Source organism: Propithecus coquereli, unplaced genomic scaffold (genome assembly GCF_000956105.1).
Source record: "Propithecus coquereli isolate 6110/MARCELLA unplaced genomic scaffold, Pcoq_1.0 Scaffold212, whole genome shotgun sequence".
NCBI classification, from domain to species: domain Eukaryota; kingdom Metazoa; phylum Chordata; class Mammalia; order Primates; family Indriidae; genus Propithecus; species Propithecus coquereli.
Window position 1 is genome coordinate 2,298,649 of NW_012146301.1, and position 26,451 is coordinate 2,325,099.

Genomic DNA, 26,451 nt, shown 5'->3' on the forward strand with positions numbered 1-26,451 from the left:
CCCAAGTAGCTGGGACTACAGGCATGCGCCACCATGCCCGGCTAATTTTTTTTTTTCTATATATTTTTTTAGCTGTCCGATTAATTTCTTTCTATTTTTGGTAGAGACGGGGTCTCGCTCTTGCTCAGAGCTGGTCTTGAATTCCTGAGCTCAAACAATCCGCCCGCCTCGGCCTCCCGGAGTGCTAGGATTACAGGCATGAGCCACCGCGCCCGGCCTATCACTTTTCTTTTTAAAAATAATTTAGACGTAAGAGACACTTTTTTGGTTAATTTAAATTTATGCTTGTACAAATATCCTTTTTTTATCTTGAATTTTATACAAGAATAATAAAGTTAAATATTTGTACCTTGAAATGCCCAATACAATTAATTATTGCTTCTGTTAAATAATTTTGATCTTATAAGTAAATATAATTTATATACTGGTGAATAGTGTTAACACCAAATGTGTTTTCTGTTAGAGATGCTCAAAATGACTTTCATGCCATCCTTCATGCTTGCTGTGTTTTTAAAGCATAAGAGAAACAGATGATATCTGCATTTTACTGGAAAGAAGACTAAAACCTACAGCTAGTATTTGAATTGGGGCAATAATCTGTCACTTTTTTGCCCCTAACTGCCCTTATGATCTTCTAAGGAAATGAAGTCATGGTAGAATTGGCTTGTTAATCATTTCTGCATTTTCAGCTCAGTTTGGTCGTGAATACTTGACTTGCTACTTATAGTCCTGCTTCCATTTGCCTCTTTGCATACAGTTCCTGTTGTTTACATTACCATGCTTTCTTTATCATGTCATCCTGTCACTCTTGACAATTGATTGGATCAGAGATTAGTGCCTGACCCAAGGTAATCATCTATAGAAGTGTCATTGGCCTGTGTTGTACTTGTGTCTGTGTGTATATGGGGGCATGGTGGATGATGGTTGTGGTGCTGAGAAGGTTGTGACATTTGAACTGATAACTGAAAGGTGAGAGGAGCAGCCAGCACTTGTAGATTTGTAGGGTAAGAACTCTCTAGGCAGAGGGAATAGCAGGTGTCAATGTTCTGAGGCAGGAGTAAGCTTAGCTTGTTGGATATAGAGAAAGGAACTCGTGTGGCAGGGGAATCATGAATGGGGAGGCCTGTGGTATCAGATGAGGTTGGAAAGGTAGATGGCTCAAGGCAGTTCAGTTAGGGCCACTGTAAGAAGCTGGGATTTCAATCTGAGTGCGTTGGGCTGCAGTTGGAGTTTTAAGCATGTAGTGACATGGTGTGATGTACTTCTGTATCACTGTAAGAACAAGGCATATCAGACTGAAGAATTATGTGGTTTAATGCACTTATTATATAGGAGTAGAAAAAATTTAAACTATATACTAAATGTGAAAAGGAACAGTGCCCTAGAAGAAGTTAAACTCTCATAGACATATCCACCTGTAGACTTCCTCACTCCTTAATTTTGTTCTACTGTTCTTAGAATTGCATCTCTTTGAAAACAAAGCTATCTTCTCATTTATACTTTGCAAATCATGTACTTTTTAGTAAACTCCCCTTGCCTATCAGGGTTAATCTAATGCCAAGATCCAAGCTTCTTTTTCCCACAATGGTTTATTTCCCTCAGGCTGTGTTATTCAGTCTTGAAAATCACCCTGAAAGACAACCCATGGGAACCTTTGATGCTTCAAGTCCTAAGAACAGTTAGGGTAGGTGTGGATACAAAGGGAATATGTGGTGTTCCAGTTTAAGGTGGCCACTCTAAATTCTGTCTCCTCTGATATCTTTCACCCAGTGTTAATTACTGATATGCATCTTTGACTTTCTGTCTGTAGATGTTGGTTACATCACACGACTGTGCTTAAATGAATGCTTGCAATGGGCTGGCTTGTATACAGGCTCTTGTCTGCACACATACACTCACATACCAGTGAACAGTTTACCTTGCCAACATCTTTTCCACTATAGGTGATTTGTCCAAAGCCAGTCATGATCATCTTATCTTTCCTGACAATTATTGATTCAGGGATTAATCAAGCCTTAAGCCAGCGTGAGTCAGTGAAACATGATGTGAGGCTTGTTTCGGATTCCTGGGAAAGGAACTTTCTCATTCTTAAGAGTGAGGCATTGGAAGTCAGGTTCTCTTACATTTTCCCTTCAACTCCTTTTGTGAATGAGAGGGCTTGGTTGCTGCTGGCAGCCATATTGTGACCATAAGGATAGCTAGCCTAAGGAAAAAGCTGACTTATAGATTAAAGCAAATCTGAGAGAATGCCAAAGAAATCCAGAATTGGGAGATATGTTTTTAGGAAAATTTCTGTCTAAAAGTGTTGAGTGGGGTAGGTGTTGTGGGGAGAGGAGGGCTGGGATGTTTAATGGGTTAACAGCATTTTGTTCTTTGTTAGATATTTATGGAATGATTTTCTTATCCCATTGTGCTAGGCACCAAGTTAAAAAATAAAGCAGGACATAGAACTAGTCTTTCTAGGAAATTTATGAGTACTGGATTTTGATTTCTTCTGTAACTGTCCCTTATATTGGATTTGGGGACTGAAAGCACGCTCAGTTACAGGTACCCAGTTTAAAATTTTAAAAACCCAGTACTTAAAGCATATTAAGCCTTGCTTATTGTGGAACCAATGTCAGGACTGGGAGTTGCCTTTAACAATATTGCTGGGTAGTCAGAACTATATGTTATATGTGGGTGTTTTGAGGAATCCAGGAGTAGGAAGATAGCTAGGCTTGAAGAAAGTACTGGAAACAGAGACTAGCCAGCTGTCAGGTGTTACCTTTCCCTGTGTTTATGCTTCATTCTTTGAAGTCTTTCTGCAAGCCGCTTGGCTTCCTAGGCTCACGTGGCCCTGTGGAACATGCTGACTCCATAGCTCCTGAGCTTAAGTGCTGTAGGACTGAAGAGAGGAAAGCCTCTTTTTCTCTCTGTCCCCATTACTAGGAAGGGGACTCCAACAGATCTAGTTTTGATCAGCTGCTTTTGCTACAGCTATTTGTGTTCAGGGAGCAAGGTCATACTATCCAAAAGGGCTACAGTTGAGGTCTTCTTTTGTTGTGTTTGGGAAAAGGACAATTCAGGAAAGTTGTGAGCTGGCTAACTCTTCCACATAATGTCTCTTATGCCGCGTAATTATGGGGCAGTATGATAATTGCAGCAATCAAAAGATGTCTAGTGTAGGTGTTGTACGAAGGTGGCTGTTAACTCTGGTAGGTTGGGGGTTGGGTACAGCTGAAAGAGAAAATTGTCAAACTTCAAATAAGGGGCACACGTGCATGCGTATGTATGAAAGGATTAGTGAGGAAGAGTGTTTTGTATTTGTATAGGTGTTGGTTTCCTCCCTAGGAATTTATTCCTATCATGAAAATTCTGTGCCCCTATGAAGCTAAGTATCATAATTGTGGTATCATCAGAGTTATAAAGTATACAGAAAAGAATATACGGAAGAAAATAATGGGCTTTTCAGTTAGCAAAACCTTAGAATTTATCTAATTTGTTTGACATATATATCTTTTGATGTGCTGGATTCTGCTGAATACAGAGATGAAGCAGGTTCCTTACCCTGAAGAAGTTTATAGGGGGAAATGAAATAGGAAGGAGATATTGGGAGGAGTTTGTCTGACTCGTAGGAGAGTTACAGCTGGCTGTGTGGGCAAATCATATGGTGAAGTGCTCACTTTCCATGGGTTAGGAGTGTCTAGAATGGTTTCATGAATGAGTTTGCATTTGAACTAGGCCTTGAAGATAGGTACTATTTAGACAGAGGAGATGGTAGAGGGGAAGAATGGAGACAGGAAGGTGGAGAGGATGTTCCAGGAAGGGATGCCAGTGGGAGTGGTGGTATGGGTGCAGCAAAAGAAAGGGTGTTGCCTCGTATAGTGAGCTTTGACAGACCTTCAAGTGAAGTAAAAGTAAATCCAGAGGGTGAAGGGCCCTGAGTACTGGGCTTGAATTAGTTTAAACCATTGAAGCTTTTCTGAAAACCTGTATGAGCATTAAAATGCTTCAGGGGATCAGTATGTGTGAGGTTTGCTTTTCCTGCCATTTTCCTGAATTCAGTAAATGGAAAGAAATGTGGTATCATCTTTGTTTACCTGATTTTGCCATTAGGCCACAATTAATTCATTTTCTTGGCCCTACCTTCAAAATAAACAGAATCTGATCACTTCTCCCTACTACCAGTACTACCAGTTGTTCCATTCACCAGTGTCTCTCTCTGCATTGTTGCTTTAGCTTTCTATTTGGTCTCCAAGCTTCTATCTTCATCTCCTTCTAGGACAGCGGTCCCCAACCTTTTTGGCACCAGGGACCATTTTCATGGAAGACAGTTTTTCCATAGACTGGAGAGTGGGGGGATGGTTTTGGGATGATTCAAGCACATTACATTTATTGTGCAAACCTCTCTGCTAATGATAGTCTGTATTTGCTAATGTGTATTTGCAGCTGCTCCCCAGTGCTAGCACCACTGCCTCAGCTCCACCTCAGATCATCAGGCATTAGATTCTCATAAGGAGCACGCAACCTAGATCCCTCGCATGCACAGTTTACAGTAGGCTCCCGCTTCTATGAGAATCTAATGCCACTGCTGATCTGACAGGAGGTGGAACTTATGTGGTGATGCATGTGATGGGGAGTGGCTATAAATACAGATGAAGCTTTGCTTGCTCACCCTCCGCTGGCCTTCGGCTGTGCAGCCAGATTCCTAGCAGGCATGGACTGGTACCAGGGCCGCAGCATTAGGGAATGGCCAAAGGTAGAGGAGGGCTTCTTAGTTGGACAGAAATCGAGTATTCAATGGCTTGAATTTGGTGTTTGAAAAGCTGTGCATCTGTACAGATAGATATATTACATTTAATACACATTTCTCTACATTGTCTATAAGCACACATTCAGTTATGGCTACCAGAAAGAGATTTTGGGTGACCACGTGAGTACAAAAGAAACGCTTAGTACAGTTATTTCTGCTAATGGATGGGGAGTGTATAGTATTATGGAAAATACAAAATAGGATAATATAGAAGAAATCTGTGTTCTATAGTTTAAATGTATATAGCCTGGTATTTGTATTTAATAATATGGAATTTACATTCTTTTTGGTATATTGCAATTGTGAATGTGGACAATGAATTCCGAAATGTAGAAAAATTGTTTTCAGAATTTAAAATTTCCATGGATAATTGAGAATTAATTACAATGACAAAATATATGTCTAATACAGTAACTTATGTAAACATTAGTGTTAGATTAAATTTATGAAATTTCTCCTTTTCCCAAATATATGAATTATGCTCTAGAAGAAGCAAGGGATTCACTCCCCCTCCCCTAAATACAGCTATACTGGTATAGGGTTTGGCAGCCTCATGGATACAGAGTTGAAGCACAAAGAAGTTTTAAAACACCCCATTCTATTAAAATGGGTGTTTCAGAAATTTGTAGCTGTTGTTTTTTAAATTTTGAGTTTGTAGATGAGGTATTATCCTTTGTGATTTAAAAAACTGGAGAGGGTAACCACTGTAAGAAAGAACTAGAATTATAATTTTGCATGTTGAGACTAACATGAAAAGAAGGAATGCCTGGAAATAAAAGTCAGTTGGCATCTTTGCTATATTAGGGAAGTTTTTGGACAGATACAGGAGGAAATGGTGGTATTTTTAGTCTGTTTATTTTCATGAAGCTGACCACAAGGTGGGGATAATATATTGTGTATGGTCTCTGGGTGACCTGTGACATCACCCAGAGTTGTAATAGAGATTTAAATTATTTTAAAGAACCTTTTTTATTTAGAAATTTACAAATGAGTTAGTTTAAAACAGTTATTTTGTTGCTGTATCTTGACCATTTAGTACCAACAGTGATTATAATTTTTTATTGTTTTCCAATACTGTGTATCTTAAATTCATCAAATTACACTTTTTTCAGCCTAAGATCATTTCTATACTGTCCTCTCACCAAAAACACCCTGAGTCAATTTACATGTTGTTAATTTGAAAATTCTTTACTACTAGGTTGGGCAGCCATATTGGAAAAGGACTAAATCTCTTTAAGACTTTGTTATTAGTAGCATAGAGAATAGAAGAATGTATTTCAAATTAGTTGCCATCATATGAAGTGTTGCCCTTTATTTCTTGGCAGGTGATCTGAGCATGTTAAATAGTAACAATAGTTAATATGAATTGAAGGGAGAAATTTTCTGAAGCAAACGGAAGAGAATTTGTATCTTGGAAAGAATTCCTTTTGTCTTTTATTATTTATACAGTTAATAATTGCAATATTGCCACTTCACATGTAGAGATATCATTTTAGTAAACTTATGTTGAGTTGGCTAACAAAGTTTCCATCCATCCTTGCTTTAGTCCAATTGCCATTATTAGTTTCCCAGAGTACTCTATAATTCCTCTACTGTAGTACTCATGCTTTATTTTTATTTTAATTCCTTGTATTTTGCCTTCCGAGTTAGTCAACTAGGCAAGGTCAACAGTGCATCTCTGTCCTGTCCATCATTGAATTCCTAGACTTGGCACAATGTCTGACATAGAGTAGGTGCTTGGCAGCTATTTGTAGAATGAATGAATGACTTCAAGTGTTAAGTAGACACAGGAAAAGTATAAAATTAACATCTGGTTGTTGTAGGACTTAAAAAGAGAGAAGTTCCTTTGGAGGAGCACTGGTTGTAGGTGGCCTTATCATCATTCTCTGATGATCAAAGAAGTGCTTACTAATCAGTGAGAGAGGTGTTTGTCTGTATATTGAAACGTTTGTTTTCCCATGCTGCTTTTCCAAATCCTGGTTGTCTTTCTTTATCCTCAAATGCTGCCTCTTTAGTGAAGCCTTCCTTGATTTCCATGTTGGACTCTGGTTGTTGTAAGTGTCTGATTTTTACCTCTTTTAGTGCATTGACTACTCTCTACCATGTATGATTTTTACTGTTTGTATGTGTGTTATTATGTATTCCACTAGATTATAAACTCCTTGTGTGTGAAAACCATGTCTATCCAAACCAGCCTACTTCTGAGAGTGAAAGGGGACGTTAATCAGATGGGATGCTGGGGTAATAGGTGTGTCCAAGGCTATGCCAGACAATCCTGATGTCTGGTAACTTCCCAGTAACCTGTGACTTGTTGAGGAAGCACTGGCCACCTGCAACCTGTTTAAAGCAGGTGAGTTGGGTATGAGAAGGTGTGGAGTCACAGATACAAATTCTGGTCTCTGCCTTAGTTTTATCTGTGTTACTTTACCAGTCTAGGGACTGTAGGCAAGTTATTTCATCTTGCATATCTTCATTTTACTTTTATTGATATGTTAAGTAGAGAGTATTTATTTTCTGCTGGTTTCTTAGGCCTTTTGTTTTGGAGGAAGACGTGATATAAAAAGACACCTTTTAAAACTCTAAAATGTCATAGATATTACTATATAATTCTAGAATAAATTGAAGATTTTCTAACTTCGTTAACAAGCCAGAATCTGATGACTGAAATGTTTATCTTTAAAATGGTTTTCAGGATAAAAGTGAGCCTTAACGGAAGGCTTTGTAATAAATAGTGCTAAATAAGTAAGTTAATAAATGTTGTAGTTATTATTAGTATTATTATATTCCGTGTTCTTTTATTTTCTTTAAATTTAAAATGTTTCCTACCTACAGAAAAATAAATCTCAGCTTGGGTCATTCCACTACATCTTATTTTCACTTTTACTTCATTATATCATTGTTATTAACTAGAATAAAAGGTGAACATAGCAGGTTGTAGGATTAGAATGGTGTTGAGTAATGTGAAGAGTTATTCAGTTGTTCAAGGCAATCAGTTAGAAATCCTGATCTGTGCTATTTTAATATTCTCAATATTAGAAATAAACTTTATAATGCAGGCTATACTACAGCACAGAAATTAAGTGTGTTAATAAAAAATACCCCAACTGTAGGTAAAGCATGCTTTATTCAAACCATATGACTCTTATGTCTACCCAACAGTGGGATCAAGAACTTGAGGTATTACAGAAAAAAGTTAAGCAAGGCATGTGGAAGGATTTTGACTCGTCATAAACTTTAAAAGACATTTATAAGTATTTTCAAAGGAAACAGAAAAAGTACACAACTGGGAGAATATCCTAGGCCAAATGAAAAGATTGTAAAATTAAGTTTAATATCTGATGTTTGGACTAAACAAAAGACCTCTTGCCTCTCGCCAGTTTACCAGCTCCCTGTTCTTATTCACTTTAGCAGTTCAGTAAATATGAATGGCCTGTGACGCATGAACAGGGAAGGGATGGGATTAGGCATTTACAGGAACATACCTTCATGCTAATTGAAGTGTTATCAAGTCTTCATTTTTTTGCTTAACCTATAAAATTGCTAATCTAAATTCATAGTTATTATGAGTTATATTCCAAAGTTGAGCTGGAAAAATATTATTTTCCAACCAAAAAGGTACCAATTACTTTTAGTATTCATGAAACAATAAAAAGAATTGGATCAGGGAGAAATGAAAACAGCTCATTTTTAATATCCAAATTGTAGGTATATAAAATAAAATTATTTTATGAGGTATAAAAGAAATTACAACTTCAAAATTAAATAATTCCTATCATCAATTTGCCTTAGGAGTGCCTTAGCACAGTGGTCCCCAACCTTTTTCACACCAGAGACCAGTTTCATGGAAGACAATTATTCCATGAATGGTGGGGGAGGTGGAGCTCAGGCAGTGATGTGAGCAATGGGGAGCAGGGAATCTTGCTCGTTGACCACTCACCTCCTGCTGTGCTCCCCTCCCCCATTTCTAAGTTTCATGGAAGACAGTTTTTCTACAGATGAGGGTGGGGGATGGTGGAGCTCTGTGGCAGGTCCCTAACAGGCTGGGTACCAGTACGGTCTGCAGCCTGTGAGTTGGGGACCACCGCCTTAGCAATACATATTAAATATAAATGTGAAACTTCTTACCTTCTTACCTCATTTTCTTAAAAGTTACATCTAAAAGAAAAACTTTCAAATTTGAATTGGTATCTTTAATTAAAGCATTATTGTTAGAGTAGGAGACCAGGAGACAGGCTGAGACCAAATGCACGGGCTTGAAGATTGGGTGCAGGTGTTAAAGTAAACAACCCTCAAGCAGAAGCTAACTAGAGGGGCTGATAACCACAGACAAGGACCAGCTTGTCAGCTATCTCTGCCACCTTACTTGAACTTCGGCTAATTATATCATTTACATTGTAGTTTTAAAATTTCTCTACCCTTGAAATCACCATGACAGTTCTGAAACAACCATATAAAGTATGAATATGGGAGGGAACCCAATTCTAGGAATTACTACCCAAATTCTAGTAAAAGCCAACCCCTTAGCCTTGGCTATTCCTCCTCTCAATTAGTAAGACTTGAAAAGACCAAAACCCACTTCTTGCCAGTGCAGCTGCTTTCTTTCAAGCCTGCCCTTGCCTCCCTCGCTTGCTCTCTCCTGAGAGTGTACTTTTGCTTTCAATAAAAAGCTGTCAATTGCTTGGCTTACGTGGTGCATCCTGAAGTTCTTTTCTCCCAACAATCACCGAGAACCTGGAAAAACCTCCTCTTGGAGGCCACTAACATTAACACTATTATAAAGAAAAAAAAATCTTGAAAATGCAAGGTAGCAATTTCATCTAAGGGAATTTAGTGTTATAACTGATTATCCAACATTTGGCAATGTATTTTCTTTAATGTTTTAGTATTAAAACTAGAATTTCTTTAAAGGAAGGAGACTAAAATTCAACCCACTGCCTGATGTTTTTGTTAACTCCAGTTTTCTCAGTGTTATTGCTAAACAAGTTATTCAATTTTCTCTGGATATCTTCTATATTGCTTTTCTTTGATTCTTGCTAGTGCAAGCAGTCTAAGATTTTACATGATAAAGGAAATCTGCGAAACTAATCTTAGAAACATCTTTCTATTTTCTCGCAGAACACCTCCAGGCACAGAGAAGACAAAATACTTCATTTGCATTCGTAAACGTTAGGAACTTAGAATGAATCTTTCACCTTGAAATGTTATTGTATCTACATTTCTGGAAGAGAAAAAAGGTTAATAACCCACTGTGGTTTATGTTAACTCATCTCTTTTTAGGATCCTGATCTGCACAAAGAGTATAGAATGTTGAAACTTAACTGCCCAGTCTCTTTCTTCTTTACAATCGTTGAGACCCTTGAAGTAGGTATCAGTGCTGATTACAGAGAAATAAAAAGAAATCAGATATGCACAAAAGAAATTGCAAATACTAACAAATTTCACTCTTAGTCTTCTAGGAATGGAAAGAACATTTCTGAAATTAATATACAGTATAGTAATTCAAATTTTAAAAAGTATAGTATTTTCTCCATAAGTTTCAAAAGCTTATTGAGAAAGTACAAAGATACTCAGAGATTTATAGTTTTGTTTGTTTAAATGGTGTTTATTAAAGTAATAAGTACTAAAAGCCTCTTCTTTGCCACAAGTACCTTTGTGAGAAAACCCCAAACCATTTAATAAAAATAATTTAACAACTTGCTGACTTAATATTAGCTAATAGAAATGGAAATCATCCCACTGCCAAATATTAGAAATAGAAAGTATTCTTTTTTTTTTTTTTTTTTTGAGACAGAGTCTCACTGTGTTGCCTGGGCTAGAGTGCTGTGGTATCATCCTAGCTCACAGCAACCTCAAACTCCTAGGCTCAAGCGATCCTCCTGCCTCAGCCTCCCGAGTAGCTGGGACTACAGGCATGCACCATCACGCCCGGCTAAGTTTTTCTATATATTTTTAGCTGTCCGATTAATTTCTTTCTATTTTTAGTAGAGACGGGGTCTCGCTGTTGCTCAGGCTGGTCTCGAACTCCTGAGCTCAAACAATCCGCCCGCCTCGGCCTCCCAGAGAGCTAGGATTACAGGTGTCAGCCACCGCTCCCGGCCTAGAAATAGAAAGTATTCTATTCCTATAATGCCTACTCCCCACCTATGCATGAGAAACAAGGCTTTATATTTAACTATATTCCTTAAAATATATTTAACTAGGAAACTTCTGCCAATAATTACAGTGGGGAAAGTTACCGCTGTTCTCTTTCCCTAACTGTATACTGTACATGGCTATCATCTGGAAGTAACAGTATTACTTGAGTGCATTGTGCCAAGTAGACACTTAATACAGAATATACATTAGACTAAATGAAATACAACCCAGTAATATTGAAAGAGAAAGACACAGGTTCCTTTGATTAAACTAAGTCACAGTATACACAGTATACCATAAATTCAATACAGTTTGTAAGTATGTTGGTGGATTTCAGTTGAACTTGCAATTAGCATCCCAAATGAATTAAAAAACTCTGTTGGTTTATAAGTTTTTATTTAAAATTTTAAAATAATAGAAACTTTGCCCCCTTCCACTGCCCGTCTTCCATAATAGTCAAATTCCTTTAGGTTCTTATCCTAATGAACCATATAAATTAGATTCTTAATTTATACTGAGCTGATAGCAGTTAAAGAAAGATGACTCCTGTAGATGTCATGGGTTGGAGCTGAGGGAACCCTCTTCCCTATTTTCTGCTCCTCCCTTCCTTGATGCCCCACAGTCATGTTGGGGAAAATGAATTAGCATTCATATTCTAGTTTCCTCTCATCATGCATTGTCACATTGCTCAGATGCAGGACCTCCAGGACAATGTTGAACACCAGTAATGCTCATCCTTATCCAGTGGACTGGTGTTTACTCATGATCACAAAGATGACACTGGGAATGTTTCTCCCTTCACTGTGTTTAAATGTTCTCCTTATCTTTTATTTGCAAACACTAATAAGATGGAATCCCTGAGTGTGAGGTCTTCTTGGGCCTGGTTCCTATAAAGAGCAAAATGTGAGTGTTTTGGAAGTAGTGATGCTGCGGAGGCTGGGTCCTGTTCTGGCTGTCCGGGTCCAAGCCAGTGAAACCAATGTTATTGTACTTTACAGTTGCCATATTTAACCTTTAGTGGAAGTAAACATTTCTCCGTGCTTCACTTTGTACAAAATGTCAGTCTTCACTGAAGCATCCCAGTCAAACATGAGAATGTACTTTAAAAAAAACACTTTTTTAAAGCCAAAAAGTCCCTAGGAGAGGCTGGCAAACTGGCCTGAGAAACCTCTCATTGGCCTTGGGTGCTGCTGCAGCTGCTCCAGTCCAGGTGTTGATTTCACTCCTATAAGCTGGTGGCTACTCTGAAATTGTTTTTAAGATTTTTATTGTAAAATAAAGGAGAGATACAGAAAACCACATAAAACAAATGTATGGCTTAGTAAAGTATTATAGGGCAAACTCTTTAAATCATTACATAGGCCTAGACACAGACCCTTAATCCTAGAAAGCTTGACCATGTGACCCATTACCAATCCTAACCTCTGTCCTCTCTCTAAATATCTCCATTACTTTGGTTTTTATAGTAATCATTTCCTTGCATTTTAAAATAATTTTTTTCCCACATGTGCAACCCTAGGCACCATGATTTATCTTGTTCATTTATTTTTAAATTTGATTTGTCTTTTAAATCTGTCCTTGTCCATTTCCATTGGACCTTCTTTTCCTTACAGTTTATCTGTTGAGGAATTTGGATGGTTGATCTGTAGAGTTTCCCTTCAGTCTTGACCTTGGTGATTGTATAATGATGGTGCAGATCAATGGTTTCCTCCATTCTTGTCATTTCTTACAAATTGGACTTGGTTTCAGAGATGGGATCAGACTCTCAGGTTTGATCCCTTTGGCCAAGACTGTAGGAGGCACATAATGTCATCTTAGTTCTTTTTAAGATACCAGCAGCCATTGATGCTTACTGCCTATATCTAGTAATTCACTGGTTAGTAAAATTTGGTATTTTAATTCTAACTTTTTTTCATTAGTTAATTGGAAAATATTTATAAAGAGACCCTTCCCCTCATTTACTGTTTGGTTACCCAGTGGTACAATTCATATAGCAAAAGCAAGATAAATGCTTACTTCTTTATCTTTATTTAGTAGTTTTTGAGGCAATAAATTGGTTCCTTATCCTTCAAAGTTAACCAGTTCTTTAAAAAAACATTGCCGTGAAGTCATAGACTTAAACTTATTTTATAGGTTTAAATCTGATGGCATTTTAGTGAAACTCACATGGTCCCTTTTTGGCCAGTGGGGCTTAAATTGGCTCATGATTATTATTTTTTTTTTTTTTCCTGAGACAGAGTCTTGCTTTGTTGTCAGGGCTAGAGTGAGTGCCGTGGCGTCACCCTAGCTCACAGCAACCTCAAACTCCTGGGCTCAAGCGATCCTTCTGCCTCAGCCTCCCGAGTAGCTGGGACTACAGGCATGCGCCACCATGCCTGGCTAATTTTTTCTATATATATATATTTTAGTTGTCCAGCTAATTTCTTTCTATTTTTTTTTTTAGTAGAGCCGGGGTCAAGCTCTTGCTCAGGCTGGTCTCGAACTCCTGAGCTCAAATGATCCACCCGCCTCAGCCTCCCAGAGTGCTAGGATTACAGGCGTGAGCCACTGCGCCCGGCCTAAAAATGTCTTTTAGCTTGTTTTTAAATAGTAGGCAATAGTTTCAATCTATTGTGTTGGTATGTCTTTCTCTTGTGCTTTTTTCCCCCCCTGCCTGGGTATCATTCTGGTCCTTTTTTTTTCCTTTACAAAAACATTGTATTGATTTGCAGCTGTAATGCCAGCTACCTGGGAGGCTCAGGTGGGAGGATCCCTTGAGCTCAGGAGTTTGAGGCTGCACTGAGCTGTAATTGTACCACTGTATTCCAGCCTGGGTGACAAATGAGAACCCATCTTTAAAAAAAAAAAAAAAAAAAAAAACCCCAAACATTGTATTGGATTTTTATCTTGATATGTTTATTTTGCTTAGTTTTATGTATAAAATTAGTTTCCCTCTATATTGCTTTTTAAAGAGCCATGTATTTTAAAATCAGTAACACATGTCCAAGAAGTTCAAATACTTGAATAGAGACAGCAGAAAAAGGTTTATTCTGAGGTCTTGAAAAGATGAATTTACCTTGTCATCTCCCCATTATTCTTTTGATGTTCATAGTAACATCAATATATTCAGCGGGTACCCCTTTCTATCTGCTACTCTATGCTTTTGACATAACTGTATTAATTTTTGAAAGCTTTCTTGCTGACTCGGTTTATCTCATGTACTAATTTCCCTGCACCAATCCTGGAACTGGCCTTTTCTGTCAGAGACTCTTTTTTCTTTTAGTGGGGAATAATATTGAAAACCAGAATCTGCGTCTTTTGGGCAATTCAGCAGTTTTTTTCTTGGTTCTCTCTTGTCTGACCCTGGTTTTATAATTATCCAAGTAGCAACTCTTGGTGAACCTCAAGTGTATATATTTTAAAAATATGAATTCATAATATAGCAATTTTCTAACTTGTGGTATTTCTGAGGATGAAATATGTATCATACGTTTTAATTTTTACAGATAACAATTCTTTCACCCTTCATTCCCAACATAAAACCTGATGTAAATGAAATCTCATTACTTCCCTAACTACTGCTCAAACTCAGCCCTTTCCCCTGTTCTTCTATCAAATTTTTTCCAGAGTCATAAAATCACAGAACTTAGGAAATGAATGAAATCTTACAGCAGTGATTTCAGCTTTTCATAATTTTTCTTTCTTTTAAGAGACAAGGTCTGGTTATATTGCCCAGGTTAGAGTGCACTGGTTATTCACAGGCAGGATCATAGCTTGCTGCAGCCTCGAATTCCTGGATTCAAGCGATCCTCTTGACTCAGCCTCCAGAATAGCTGGAAGTACAGGTGTGTGCCACCGTGCCCAGCTCATAATTTCTTTTTTATGAATCACTATTAAAGTATTTTCCAACAATGATAGAAAAATGCCCACTTTTTTCATGACTATAAAACATTTATCTGCATTCAGGGATTATATTTATCATCCATGATAAATTTAAAAGGACCTTAATAAGCATATTTTCAGAAAGAAGTTTTAATGCTATGGCATATCAAAAAGATTTATTGGTGATTAAGGGAAACTGATAATTAGATGGGTAATGAAAGATACAGGGTTAACAGAAGAGTATCAAAAGGTAGATAAAATCTGACCTCAAATTCTAAATCACACAACTGACTCTTGTCAAGAACTCAAAACTTTTGAAACATACTCCATCACTTTGCAGTTACCATGCTGTCTTATCCTCACCCCATTCTTGCTTTTCGATGATAGAATTCTGGGAGTCAGGAGCCTAGGGTGCTGCTTTCTCACTTTGCTTTAGTTACATTTAAAGGCCAGCCTAGGGGTGCTTCCAAAACATATTGATGAAAAGAAAGTTAGCTCATTGAAACATTTGAGTAGTTATCTAGCAGACTACCGGCTATTTTCTTTTGTGTTGGATGGGCCAAAAAAATAGTCACTAAATACTTGACGTAAGCTTTTTTTCCTGACAATTTTGCATTTTTGGGTGAGTAATTTTCCTCAAATTAGAATGCATGAGAAAAATCTGGTTAATCAGTGGTCCAGGTCGTTGGGCTCCTGTTAATCAGAAGTCTTACTGTATAATCATAATGTATTTTGGATGTTCTCATTTATGTTATTTCTTCAACTCTTTGTCTGTATGGGTATTCTGATTACTTGATTACATCTGCCTGGTACAGTGCTTTTTAAAACAGCATTTATAATAAAATTCTTCCATCTTAGCAAGTAAAATGAGAATGTGGAAAGACAATTGATGGTTGAAGCATGATTGTTTCCTTTTGCCTTTACTTAGTGTTTGGTGGTTGCAGGTTTGGGATAAAGAGAAATGAATATGATTATTGTCCTGGTCCGAAATGATTAGCTTATCAAGCTGGAGACAGAATATATGGAGGTGTAGGCCTACCACTATTATCTCCTCACACAGAGCAGCTCCACTTTTCAAGGATTTTACATTTTTGGGGTTTCGCATACGATGTTTTTCATGAAAATAGGTTCTATTAAAACTAGATACAGACATTTGATAGAGGGATACTTTATGAACAAGAGGGATACTTTATGAAGAGGTTTCTTGTCTAGCATTCTGCCTCTTGTAACACTGATAAGTTGTAGATGTTTGGGTTCCTACACAATAAATATTGGGGTCTTGTGGTCCTAACTGTCTTCTTATTCTAGTATTCTCTTTTTATTAAGACTTCTGGATAGCAGACAAAAACTAAGAGCTGTGCTTTATGTTATTATTGATTGAGTTCAGGGCATGCTACTCTAAAATATGGCACCTTGGCATATTGAATATTTTAAGTTTAAGGAATTGGAGAAAACAGCAAAAGTAGGAATGTCTCTGACCTTCCCTTGCTATTCTTATCTGAAGCAGGTCGTAACACCTAGGAAGGATTTTCTGAACTTCCCCTGAAACAGGTCCTAAGGCCTTCCTGTGAGAGGTGCTGTTCCTGTATTGGGAGGAAAGGAGCATCTTTATCTCAAAGACGAAAGGACACTGAGAGGAATCTGAACAAACAGGCCATACCAAGTTTCCCCCAGTTTACTACACTGACACATACTCTTAGCTCTCTCATTTCTTCATGACTGACCACTCTTCAGCAAACCTCAAACACTCAAGTTTAACTGTTCCCTTGGGTTTTCATTTCCTTATGCAGGCTCCTATGTCATGTAAAACTTATATTAAATAAATTGCTATGCTTTTCTTTTGTTAATCTGTCTTTTGTAATAGGTGCCCCGGCTATAAACTTAGAAGGGTAGAAGGAAAAGATAATTTTCCTCCCCTACATTATTTTATTTAATTTTTCAATCAAACTTGCAAGGCAGCTGTTATCCACATTGTCACTCAAAGAAACAGAAGCTTTAGACCCAGAGTCTAAAATTTCCCTTCTGTCTTGCTTTTGGGCAGAAGGGAAAGTATACATCTTGGATTTAAAGGCACTGACTTTACTACACATTTTCTGTGAATCCCTAACTTTTCATTCCCTTCTATATTGGAAGCCTTTAAATATCTGTATCTCATCCTGAATTTGTCTTATAATGTCTATCTGCCTCCTGAACATGAGTACTTGACTGTCCCATAGGCCTCTCAACTCAGCTTGTGCAAAGTTGAAATCGTTATCTCATCTCCCAAGCATGTATCTCCTCAGATGTGGCCTTTGCTCATTCTCAGTTCTATGTCCACTTCCTGCTTTGGGTGGGTTTAATCCTCCCGGTCCATAATGGCCAGGAGAGCAGTCCAAGTGACACGCTGCTATAGCTGTTCTGGTCATCAGGAGAACGAAGCTCCTTTCCCAAGCCAAGGTTCTTTGTAGGCAGCAATGCTAACAGGTGGAATAGGTGATGTAAAAATTATATACAAATATATGATTTATTGTTTATACCAACTCTGCCCGAAGGTAGTAGGAGAATCAACAGTTAGGCACCTTACTTTGCTGCTGCCCAGCATCCAGGTCTGGCTATTCCTTTATGTTTAACTGGAGATCTTCACGTAATGCCTCATTGTTTTTCTCAGCAGCCCTCTCCCTTACTTTTCCAGACCATGCCCAGCAGTGGAGCTAATTGCATCATATTTTGTTCTGTCTCTAATTCTTTTTACCTCATTAGCATTTTCTTTATTATAATGACATAAACAGAGAGAGGTAGATCCATTGTCAGGAAACTAAATGTTTTTGTACAGAGTGGTTTTTTGTTGAAGCCATAACTCTACCTGGTCAAATTCCGACTGTCTTCTTGGCTCATCTTTTGTAGTCACAGGTTATAAACACGCTGTACTCTATTTTGTTTATTTCTCTGAGTTATCAGTGATCTATTTGTGTTCTCTGGAATTCATCGATATCCTGTGACCTTTATCCATGTTATCTCCTACATTTAGCTCAGAGCCTGGCACAGAGTTGGTATCCAGTAAATGTGGATATTTGTGTTATACTAGCCACCGTGCCACAGGGTATTGAGGATACAAAGAGTATAAGGTGATTTAAGAGTTGAACTTACTATTTAGATTGGGTGGTAGGGTATTATATATAAATGTGTCATAGAAATTGCTTTTCCAAAGAGTACTGTTAATATTAAGCAGGAGTTCTTCATTACTTTCAGTTGTTTTTCATTAACTCCACTTTGTTTCATGTATCTATCCATGCGTGTACTATACACAATACGGTATTATAGGTATTACGTATTTTAATGTGTTGGCCCTAGTGCTTACTTTTAAGTTGTTTTTGCTATATAAATAATTAATAAATATACATATGGGTTTTTCTTTTTATAAAATTGTAACTCTGTATCATGCTCTGTAATGTTTTTGTTATAAATTTCAACTTGTTTTTCTCCACAGGCAGCAGAAGATGTCATTTTCATTGGACCTGACAGACATGCTATTCAAGCCATGGGTGACAAGATTGAAAGCAAATTATTAGCTAAGAAAGCAAAGGTTAACACAATCCCTGGCTTTGACGGGGTAGTCAAGGTGAGAAGCTATTTTACTCTAAACTTTATTGTGCATGTCTTTAAGCCACATTTGGTTAAAGGTCTAAAAGTGTCAGTTGTAGGCTTGGACCTGGGAAATCTGAGGAGTATTATCGATACCTATTGACTGAGTAGGTTGTTTATTCTGAGAAAGAGCTTGTGTAACAATGGTAGGAATTGAGGTTACTGTTGTACCACCTGTATCAATAAAATATTTACATTTTCTCTTAATAGTGAAAACTTTTCTTGTGCGTTGAAGGGTAAAAGGGTAAATGAGTATTTGATTAGCTGTTAGAATGTTGTCTACTATAGTTTCTTTCTGCTTGTTTCTCTTGGGTAATATAAAACAATTAGTTTTCATTATTACTTCTGTTTATAATATCTGCAGATGTCTTTATTGAAAGGTAGATATTTAATTTCTGGAGTGGGTTTCTATTAATGGTTTTATCTGTAAGGCCATCAGCTTATTCTGGGTCTTACACTGCTTCCGTTTTCAGGCTCTTTCAAAATGTATAGTATGGAGTTGTGTAGTGTGACAATGTGGCTCCTTCCCAGCTAGCTTTTGCTTGTTTATAAAACTTCCTATTTCTGGCTTAAGCCTGCTCACAAAAGAATGAGGAGGGAGCCGGAGTCAACAACTTCAAGGCCTACTGCCTGAAGGTAGTAAAGAGCCCATCCTGGAAGTCTCCAATGAGCTTCGCCTTTCTCTCTGCTACCACAAATGGATTAGAGTTACCTGTTTTCATAGGAAAGATTTTGGTGGTAGCCTCCAAAGGACCTTGTGCAACATTTACAGTTTTTCTTTCTTTTTTTGTTTTTTTCATTTACAGTTTTTCTGAACCTCCCTGCCTTTGTATGTGATTTGTGGTCTCAAGTCACTCTCAGGGTCATCCTAGTCCCCCCTTCTAATAGGTCTTCCTGTTTACCCCTCCTCTTCTAAATTATCCTTGGTGAAATGATGCCATTTAGAAAGATAAAAATACGAGTTTGAATTACAAATTTAATGCATTTAAAGAGCAGAAATCTGACTCAGAGAGACCACAGACTTAGCCTGAGATAAACCCATGAGAATCTCATAATGGCATATTGAATGTCTTGTTTGTACAGTTCATATCTTGGGCCTCCAACCTAATAGTTGGCCGTCTCTAATTGCAAATCTGACAGTGTGTAATACCTTGTTGGTTTAAAATTTGGAGAGAAGATCTCTCCTAGACCCAGTCTTCTATGGACAAAACAAGACAGAAGAAAGTACTGAGGGTTCCCAGGTAAATTTTGATCTGTTCGAATGCTGATTTGATGAAACCTTAAGAATTCACTGGCTCCTGAAGCCAGCAGGAAGACATACTGGGCCTATGCCTGTTTTCTTCCATGTGAACTTTGACTTACGAATTTAGTACAAAAAGTGTTGAGGACATTTTGTTAGTAACAAAGATTTCCTCTAATATTGTTGATCAGTTTTCAAATCTGATCAGAAAATCAAAGGATTCTTCATTCCTAGGCTTCCTTTAAAGGAAATCGGAGCTCTACCCAATGTGAGACACATCTTACCATTGTGGTTGGGTAGACCCCTGAGTGGGGGGCTCATTGGGCATCAGAAGATCTTGCAGGTGCCGAATCTATTAATAGGATCTTCAACTGTGGCTATTAGTGGGTCTTGAACAGATCTCAGTGGAATGTATGAAATTGCCTAAAAATGGATGGTATTAGTAGGTAATAAACTTGGTTTTGCTTATTCAACAGGTTATTTTGGTTGTCTTCTCTGGGAGGCTGCACTTGAATTTGTAGTCTCTTTTCTATAGTAAATTTGGAAAATATGGAAAAGCAGAAACTACAAGAAAAGAAATCTGCTTATCTTTTCAGTTTGTCTCCTTGTATGCATTAGATGATTTGTAATATCCTATTTACACTCTCAAATAATGATTGATTCTCATTATCTGTGTTAACTTTACCCATGGTACATAGTTCTTAACACCTATTTCTGAATTAATTTGTTAAGCCACAACTGAACCTGCAGGTTATAGTTTTCAGATAAGCATTTAAAAGTGATTTTTAAGAAATGTCCTTTTATTTCTGTGGGAAATAACTTTTAATACTAGTTTTATTTCTGGTTTATTTTTATTTCAAGAGGATATACATATTTTTATTTTAAATTATTAGGTTTCTTGTGTAGTAACTCTACATTGATTTGGAACTATACTGCTTTTCACATTTTGTAATTTAGATTTACTGGGTAGAAAATTAGTTTTGATGAGGGTATCTATGCAGATAGAGGTTTGCAGATGAAAATAAATAGTGCAACATTTTGGAATATCTTGTGGTTTTAGCAACTGTATTAATAACAGGTTTGCACTGGCAGAATGCATATGCTAATTATAGTGTAGATAAATCTAGCTTTTTAAAAATCCATAGAGTTCTTTAAAATTAGTTTCTATTTTTAAGTATTTTTAAGGCTAAATATTTTTCTTGGTGACTATATTCTACTTTTTTTTCCCTTTTAAAACATTGTGTATGGTACTTAAGTGGTCTGTTTTATGTTATCCAATTCTTGAATCATCTTTTTTAATAGAAAGAAAGTAATGTTTTAAAATATAGTTCTCAAGTGGTCATTTAGTATTAAGTATTTGTCTTTAACAAGTTGAGTGTTTTTAGTTTTTATTTTTTGAGACAAAGTCTCACTCTATCACCTTGGGTAGAGTGTAGCAGTGTCATTGTAGCTCACTGCAACCTCAAACTCCTGGGCTCAAACAACCCTCTTGCCTCACCCTCCTAAGTAGCTGGGACTACAGGTGTGCCACGACGCTCGGCTAATTTTTCTATTTTTAGTAGAGATGGGGTCTTGCTCTTGTTCAGGCTGGTCTCGAACTCCTGAGCTTAAGGATTCCTCCTGCCTTGGCCTCCCAGAGTTAGAAAGTTTAGTTTTATTCAACATTTTTTTACCTTGCTCTCGAGACTCTAGAGCAGAGTGAAGAGTGTGTACATGAAGATGTTGGAAGACAAGAATTAGAATCCCAGCTCATTTTTTATTTTTAAGCAAAGAATAACATATCACAGACCCTGAATTCAAAGAGCTTAAATTCCCCTTGGAGAAACCTATAAATATTCAGGCAACTTAATACATTTTAATAATGCTAAGCTCAGGATGTATGGGTCCCATACAGGAAGGGTATGTAACCTAGTTTTAGGGTGATGCTGCAGATTTACCAATGAAAATGATAGCTCAGTGATTCCTGAAGTTGAGTGCTTATGCGTTAGCTAAAAAGTGAGAGTGATGATGAGGCACAGCTCTGTTGTCAGTGAAAACATCTTATTGCAAAAGCTTGGAGCTGAGAGACCACGGGAGCTCCAGAAAACTACAAATGTGCAGTGTGACAGGCCGTAGTGAGAGAGGGAGCTAGAGAGAACATTAGGATCCAGATATGTATGGCCTTGAATGATGTGCAACTGATTTTGAAGGCCATTCTTGTGGCTTTGGGGGAGTGTCTGAATAGTTTCATGCAGAAGAGTTAACATGACAGAATTGTAGAGTTAGAAAACTCATTTTGGTTTGCTGTGTGGAAAATGGATTGGAGCAGAGCGAAACTCGAGGTTGATAGATAAATTAGGATCCTCTTCCTTTAAGCCAGGCAAGAAACGACAGGGGCCTAAAATAAAGTATGCAGCAAAGTAGGTGATTTTGAGAAAGAGTGGAAGTGGAATCTATAGGATTTTGTCATCTGTTCAATGTCAGGTGTGAAGCAGAGGAAGGAATCACCATGATTAATTATATCGCTGCATTTGGTTGTGATACCTATCAGCACGCCAGTTTTGTAAGAAATTCACTTAGTGTCTCTGAGTTCTGATTGTTCATTGAGAGGAAATAGTAATATCCGTTTACACTGTAGAGCAGAGTATGGTCGTGTATTTGAATGAGTTTTGTGAATTATGCAGTGTAGATTTAAAGCAGTAATTGGTTTTATCACCTCATTCGCCAGATTTTAAAAACCGTCCTCTTGCTTTAGCGGAAGGAGGCAAATAACAAAAAGGCTAGTGTGAAGGAAATCATTTAAAAAAAGGCAAAAACCCAAAAAATTAGCAATAGGCTGTGTTCTAGCAATTAGGAAGTACAATATTAAATCCAGTATAATATTAAACATTTGTCTCTGCTAAACCAAGAATAATTGATTTTCCTAATGATAGATCAAAGGCTTTATATTTTTGAAAAAGACTCAATTATATTTACTATGCTATTTCAACAATTACAGAAAAATATACTAAATTTTAGAAAGATTTGAAAGCATATTAAAACAGTCTTCTTCTTGACTTTGAGTTAACTGGAAAATCCAATCAGCTGGAGGCCATTCCTGAGCCCAGGATTGTTGAAAAGTTTTGCTTTACTTTATATATGAATGCAGAATAGTTGAGGATTTACTTTTCTGTTGTAGAGATAGCTCTTACGCATAGCATCTTAAAGTCTTGAAGCAATGATTTTTTTTTTAAAGTTGTTGATTCCATTTTAAAACTAGCTGAGGAAAGTGGACTCCTTAGTGTCTGTATGAATGAGTAGCAGTATTCTCATCCAGACAGCAGAAAATTAAGGGTTGGTAAGTAGGCTGTGGAAGGTGAGAAAGGAGAAGTGTAGCCTGAATTGTGGATAGTAGAGTCAGTATTTGATGCTAACATTGCCATAAAAAAAACAGTGGATGTTTAGCATCTGGGGAGAATGATTTGAATTTGCCTGTCTTTCATGTATTTTTTCCTGCACTTCCCTGCTCTTTTCTTCTGTTCAGCGGCAGCAATGGGTTCAACAGAGCATCTGATCCAGTGTGTTATGAAAAGTGCATGCTTTTTGCAGTATTATAGTGCCAGTATTAGTTCTATGTTATACAGGTTCAAAGGGTGAGTAATGAATGACACAGGTTGTAACACCTAAGGCCAGGCAAGGAGGGAACAAACTTGGTGGCTTGGGATGGTGGATGGCTCATTTTATCACAGATTACTAACTTTAATGGAGTGCCCACCGTGGGCTAGGTACTGTTCTAGTGTGTTTCAGCCTTAACTGATTTCATCTTCTCAATAATCCTGTGAGGTAGATACTGTTGTTATTGTCCATTTTACAGACAAGGACACTGAATACCACCAGAGAGGCACCCTAGGAACTAGATCCCGGACACAGAGCTGGTATCGGCACCCAGGCCTTTCTGGCTCTAGTGCCTGCACTCTTAACTGCTGGGCTCGGTTGCCTCAAAGGTGGATGCTCTAGAGTGTTAACAAATAAATTAGGCTTGCAGAAAAGGCATCTGATTTTTGTTAACTCTTTTTACATTTTTGTGATCTACGTAGTTGGTTTTGGTAGCATCGTTCACCCCCTCCTATCACATTCACAGTAAAATAGCACTTTTTACTGTAGTTATTCTTGAGTCACATGATAGAGCTACTTAATGTGTCGTGTCATAGCAGGAATAAAAGAAATAGGTACTGGTTCCCTTGGCTTTTTTCCTCTTTCTCCATTTCTTGGACTGCTATTTTGGAATTATATTCTTAACCCTTTCCTCATCAGTCCTTCTAGGAGTCTAATAACTTCAGAACCTGAGTGCCTTCCCTCAGGACAGTCTGGGATTACAGAAAGAATAGACCATAAGGATTTTTATCACTTAGAAGAAGAAAATAAAATGATATCATTGGACTCTTCTTTTTTTCCTACTTCCTGATTTGAAACCATCAAGAATGTTATTATCGGAGCACTTTTTTTTTTTTTTTTTTTTTTGGGACAGAGTCTCACTGTGTTGCCCGGGCTAGAGTGAGTGCCGTGGCATCAGCCTGGCTCACAGCAACCTCAAACTCCTGGGCTCAAGCAATCCTACTGCCTCAGCCTTCTGAGTAGCTGGAACTACAGGCACGTGCCACCATGCCCGGCTAATTTTTTCTATATATTTTTAGCTGTCCAATTAATTTCTTTCTATTTTTGGTAGAGACGGGGTCTCGCTCTTGCTCAGGCTGGTATCGAACTCCTGAGCTCAAACAATCCGCCCGCCTCGGCCTCCCAGAGAGCTAGGATTACAGGCGTGAGCCATCATGCCTGGCTGGTAATGATGTTTTGTTTAAAAGAGATTTGTTTTATATAAATAAAGAACAAAGTATACTTGGTAAAGTTTAATATTTGTGTTGTATTTTCATTACATTTTAATATCTGTAAGTTGAAGTGAACCTGTTTTCTTTTTTTTTTTTTGGAGACAGTCTTGCTCTGTTGCCCTGGCTAGAGTGCAGTGGTGTCATCATAGCTCACTGCAACCTCAAACTCCTGACCTTAAGTGATCCTCCCCGCTCTGCCTCCCAGAGTTCTAGCATTATAGGTGTGAGCCCTGCACCCAGCCTCTATTGCTTTTTAACATAACTTAAATTTGTGGCCTTTCAAATTGAAAGTGCACTGCCCCCGTAAAGTTTGATTTTTTTTTTTTTGCTTAATGAAATACTTTACTCGAAAATTATAGAGTAGCACTATGTTTTTTTAACAAGAATAGGCTTTATCAAACCTAAATTTCAAACTTTTCAACTTGCATAATGTGATGGAAAAAAGTGCTTGATTGAGAAATCAGAGGCAAGGGTTAAATATTGGGCTTGGTTTTGCCAATGTCAGCAATATTTCATTGAGTGTACTTTGTTTTAAGCTGAAACAAAACTGGAGCCTGCCTGGTTCTTGAGTCCCTACTTTGACCCCTGTCCCCCTGCCTTTGGATGGAACTTTACTCACTTATAAAATTGCTGCTCTGTAGATTAGTAGTACCATTGGCATTTGAGTTTGTGTCGTATCCTAAAAGAATTATCTTTAGGAAAGTTGTATATTTACTGAAAAAATAATGTGTTGGTTGTGTCCATTTGCTAAGCTCTGGGATTCAGTGGAGAGAGCAGGACAGAGCTGGTCATCGCCCTTATGGAGATGACATGTGACCAGGGCTGTCATAATTGCTGGACACTGTGTGTGTGCTCACGCAGCAGTGGCACCTAGCCTGGTGTGGGAGGACTGGGCAGGCTTCCTAAAGAAAGTGGCATTTAGGTGAAACTGGAAGCATGCCACCCCTGAGTCTAAGAGGAAGTGGTAATTTTTCTCTCGACTAGACTACTGCTTCTCAATTGCCTCTCAAGATACTAATTCGTTTGTTCATTTGTTTGTTCCTTTAACAACTGTTGATTAAATAACACTGTGCCAGGCATTGTTCTAGCCATTCGAAATCTGTCACTGAACCAATTAGACAGAGATTCCTGCCCTTATGGAACTTACATTTTAATGGGGTAGGGAGATACCGAAGGTGGACGATACACGTGGTAAATAAGTAAATGATGTGTCAGAATTCTTCAGAGTGCAGCTAGAGTAAGGCCCTTTGTTTCCTTGTTGAGGTTCAGTCTCTTCCATGTGGCCCGGGAGGCCCTGCTTGACTCTGTAGCTGTTTTTATTTGTTAGGTCTCTCTTCAGTCACCATGCATGAGAAGGCTTCCAGGAATCTGTTTTTGAATGAGAGATCCCCTGTCGTCACATGCCCTTTTCATGACTTCTATATAACATGCATCACAATAGTCATTTCTTAGCTGCTGTGTAGTGATATTTAAGGTTTGTCTTTTCTAGTAGCCTGTAAATTACCTGATGGCTAAGATGTACCTTTCTTGTACCCTCCTGTGTCTTCAGGGCCTGATACATGGCCTGTTGTGATAAGAGCTGGTTTGGGGAAGGGAGGTGAAACAGGGGAGCTCCTGGCTGAGCCAGACTGGGGAGAGTGCCTGGGATTCAGGGTGGAGGGTAAAGGGTGATGTGGACAGGAACTGGGGTGAGACTGGTGGCCGAGGCAGGTGGGATCAAGTATTGAAACCACGTTACTGAGTTCAGACTTGGTTCTGAGGTAATAGGAAGTCATGAAAAGCTTAAGTAGACTTTGGGGAATACTAGTTTATTTTGATAATATTAAATGCTCTGGAAATCATTAATTAGACACCTTCAAGCATGACTGAGCTTTTAAACTATGGAATTATGAAATATAGAATTGTGATTCTTTTTTTTTTTTTTTGGAGACAGAGTCTCACTTTGTTGCCCAGGCTGG

General features: G+C 37.9%; 1 protein-coding gene across 1 annotated transcript in view; it reads left to right on the forward strand.

Moving 5' to 3' along the window:
• The window catches only part of PCCA (propionyl CoA carboxylase, alpha polypeptide), a 375,245-nt gene that overhangs the window by 89,797 nt on the left and 258,997 nt on the right, over window positions 1-26,451 (forward strand). The window contains exon 6 of the mRNA XM_012644433.1: window positions 18,255-18,386. Within this exon, the coding sequence (XP_012499887.1) occupies window positions 18,255-18,386 (132 nt within the window). The remainder of the gene's footprint in view (window positions 1-18,254; window positions 18,387-26,451) is intronic.